Source organism: Conger conger, chromosome 8, assembly GCF_963514075.1.
Source record: "Conger conger chromosome 8, fConCon1.1, whole genome shotgun sequence".
Classification (NCBI taxonomy): domain Eukaryota; kingdom Metazoa; phylum Chordata; class Actinopteri; order Anguilliformes; family Congridae; genus Conger; species Conger conger.
Genome location: NC_083767.1, coordinates 46,834,420 through 46,837,163, shown reverse-complemented (window position 1 = coordinate 46,837,163; position 2,744 = coordinate 46,834,420). Strand labels below are relative to the sequence as shown.

General features: G+C 47.0%; 1 protein-coding gene across 1 annotated transcript; it reads right to left on the bottom strand.

The window, feature by feature from the left end:
• Window positions 1-277: 277 nt before the first annotated feature.
• Window positions 278-2,057, bottom strand: LOC133135727 (kelch repeat and BTB domain-containing protein 13-like). Its single transcript, XM_061252957.1, has one exon. The coding sequence runs from the start codon at window positions 1,929-1,931 to the stop codon at window positions 489-491; it is 1,443 nt and encodes a 480-aa protein (XP_061108941.1). The 5' UTR covers window positions 1,932-2,057; the 3' UTR covers window positions 278-488.
• Between the last annotated feature and the right edge of the window lie 687 nt (window positions 2,058-2,744).

The window sequence follows — 2,744 nt, the reverse complement described above, 5'->3', positions numbered from 1 at the left end:
TCACATTGTTTATAGAATAATACTAAAACAAAAAATCATTTCATCTTATTTTAGTAAGCCTGAAAGATACACTATACAAAATGTTATGTTACTAGAAAGGAGTAAAGAACAATTGCACTTGTTCTCACACATACCACATACAAAGTTGTGGTTACCATAAGAAATCACTGAATCATTATTCAATATTATTCATTTTCCATAATATTCAAATGTTTAATCATGTTTGAAAATTTAACAATATTCAATCAAACAATTTCATTATTGGAAATGAAATAACTCTTATTAATGAATACTATTTATGTCTAATGAATAATAATCTTAATTTCATTACTATTTATTGTCATTGTATTTACGTTTACAGTAAAAAAATTAATTTCAGGTGTAATTAATAACTTAAGCTTTGTGTTTCATATACAGTATTATCCAATCAGTGAAATGGGTTTAAAGATGGTTTTAAAGCTGGCTGGTGATCACAGCTATTCATCAGATCAGCTGTCAATCACACTGTTCCGCCCAGGCATTGTGTCTGCCTTTGGAAGCCTGAGAAAAAACGTCCACATAGAGCCACTCCTGGGAAAACCTTTGAGTTGGGCTCTCTGCTTCCAAGTTTTGTTTGTGACGGTGTACTCCTGGGTCGCTGTCCGGTTCACAGTGAACACTGAGTCGCCCCTCACCGCTGCGGTGAAAAGAGCACCCCTGCTGTTGGGGTAGTGTCCCTGCAACGGCGTCCACTGACCTGAGGTCAGGCTGTAGCAGTCCATCATGCACCTCAGGAAATCGTCAGAGGGGCCGTTTCGCATCACGTAGAGGTCGTCTCTGTGACCCACCATGCAATGGCCGTAACTCTGGTGCCTTATGAGCGTGGTGACCAGAGCCCACCGGTCTCTGCTGGGAAGGTACTCATAGATTTCTGTGGTTTCCATCGGCTTCCACAAGCACACAAATATTCTGGACAAGGCCTTGGTGCAGGCCCCACCGGACACTGGCCGGGGCAGGTCAGACACATAGGACCAGGTACCGGCGGAGACGTGGTACCTCTCCACCGAAGACATGAGTGCTCTCTCATACTCTCCTCCAATCATGTACAAGTGGTCCTCGTGGCCCACCAGCATGAGGTTGTAGCGTGGCTGCTGAGGGCTTGCTAAAGCACTCCAGACATTTGTCACCACATCGTAGCAGAAGAAGGACTCCGAGGCCTTTTTGTGCACCCCGCACAAACCCCCGACTATGTATAGCTTATTCTCCAGGACCGCCACCCCTGCCATCGAGGTGCTGACTTCCATCGGTAGCTCGGTTAGAACCTTCCAGCAATTTTTGTCTTCATTGAGGTAACACACGGTCCTGGTGGCAGCGTGAGGCAGCTCTGTGCTGGTGCAGCTGGAGTGTGTGCCGACTGCTACGAACACACTGGGTTCCAGTGACTCCACGTATTCCACAAGTTCCTCTGGCAGGCGTTTCAGGTCCTCCTCCAGATCACGATACATGTCCCGGATGAACAGGGCCGCACTGTTGTAGAGCTCCAGGAGGCCAAACATGGCTGCCGTGTGGTACATGAGTAAGCAGTTATCGGAGTTCAGCAGGTTCACCAGGTGTTTGGTCAGAGGCTCCACCTGAAGGAAGACGGCGCACTCGACGGCCTCCAAGATCTCGTCGCCGCTCAACGTGGGCCGCCCGCCCGCCAGGACGTCCAGCGCAATAGCGAAGCCGCGGGCGTTCAGGCCCTTTAAGTCCAGGTCCTCTTGCTGGCAGTCCCGCATTCCCGAGCGGAAAAGAGCGCGGAAGTACTCGCTGCCCCGCTCCAGCAGGGTCCGGTCGACCGCAAACACGCGCTCCTCCACCCGGACTCTAAGGTCGGCCATCTGCATGTCCACCAGCGGCCCCTGCTCCACCTTGGCTTCGACCTCCAGCCCGTGGCAGCTGCTTGGATCCATGACCGTGTCAGCTGCTTTTCTTACGTAAGAGCCGGGGGGTGGCGGATAACGACGGTATAGAAATGCTTGTATGATCCTTCATGCTCTTTTCCAAAGAAATTCCCGACACATTTTGGGAGTAAGGGGCAGAGCTGTAGCCACATGACACAGATACACTTTAACAGGGCTCCGTGTCTCTGAGTGGCTCTATAAATAGCACTGGCCATAGATACTATAGCTATGGGATCTGTGACAAATGTCTAATACGTATCAGGTCAAAGAGAAAAAACTGTTACAGTAAGTGGAAGGTCAAAGTGATCCCAGTTACACTACCCTGCAATAAATACTGCTGACATATAGTTTGATCTTGGCTATGGTCACAAAGTTGTTATGGGCCCTGTGAGGCGTGGGCATTTGTGTGAAGCTGCTAGAATGTTTTCTTTCGACAGACACTTTGTGCTTGTACGTGAAAGTGTTCACAAATGCATTTATGGACAGCATGATTTATTAATAATAAATCGTATTGAGCATTTCATTTTGGATGGGGCATTTGTCACTCTTCCTCCTCCCACACATTTTATAAGCAATAGATTCTTTGAACACTGTAGCCCTCCCAAACACACCCATGTTTTCACATTATGCCTCAGCATTAATTGCAAAGACAAACAAACAACACCGGCAAGCAATATTTTGTGGCTTTAAATAAAGAATAGGCCTACAGACAAAATTAGATCATGATATACAATACCCACAAATCTGTGTAGCACAAACAGAATATACATACTTCAGCAGCTGGGAATGTTTGTACTAGCAATGAATAGTTTTGGGCTGACA

What these genes read in the sequence shown, in the direction of transcription:
- LOC133135727 (XM_061252957.1), bottom strand. Translation starts at nt 1,931, where the DNA reads ATGGATCCAAGCAGCTGCCACGGGCTGGAGGTCGAAGCCAAGGTGGAG.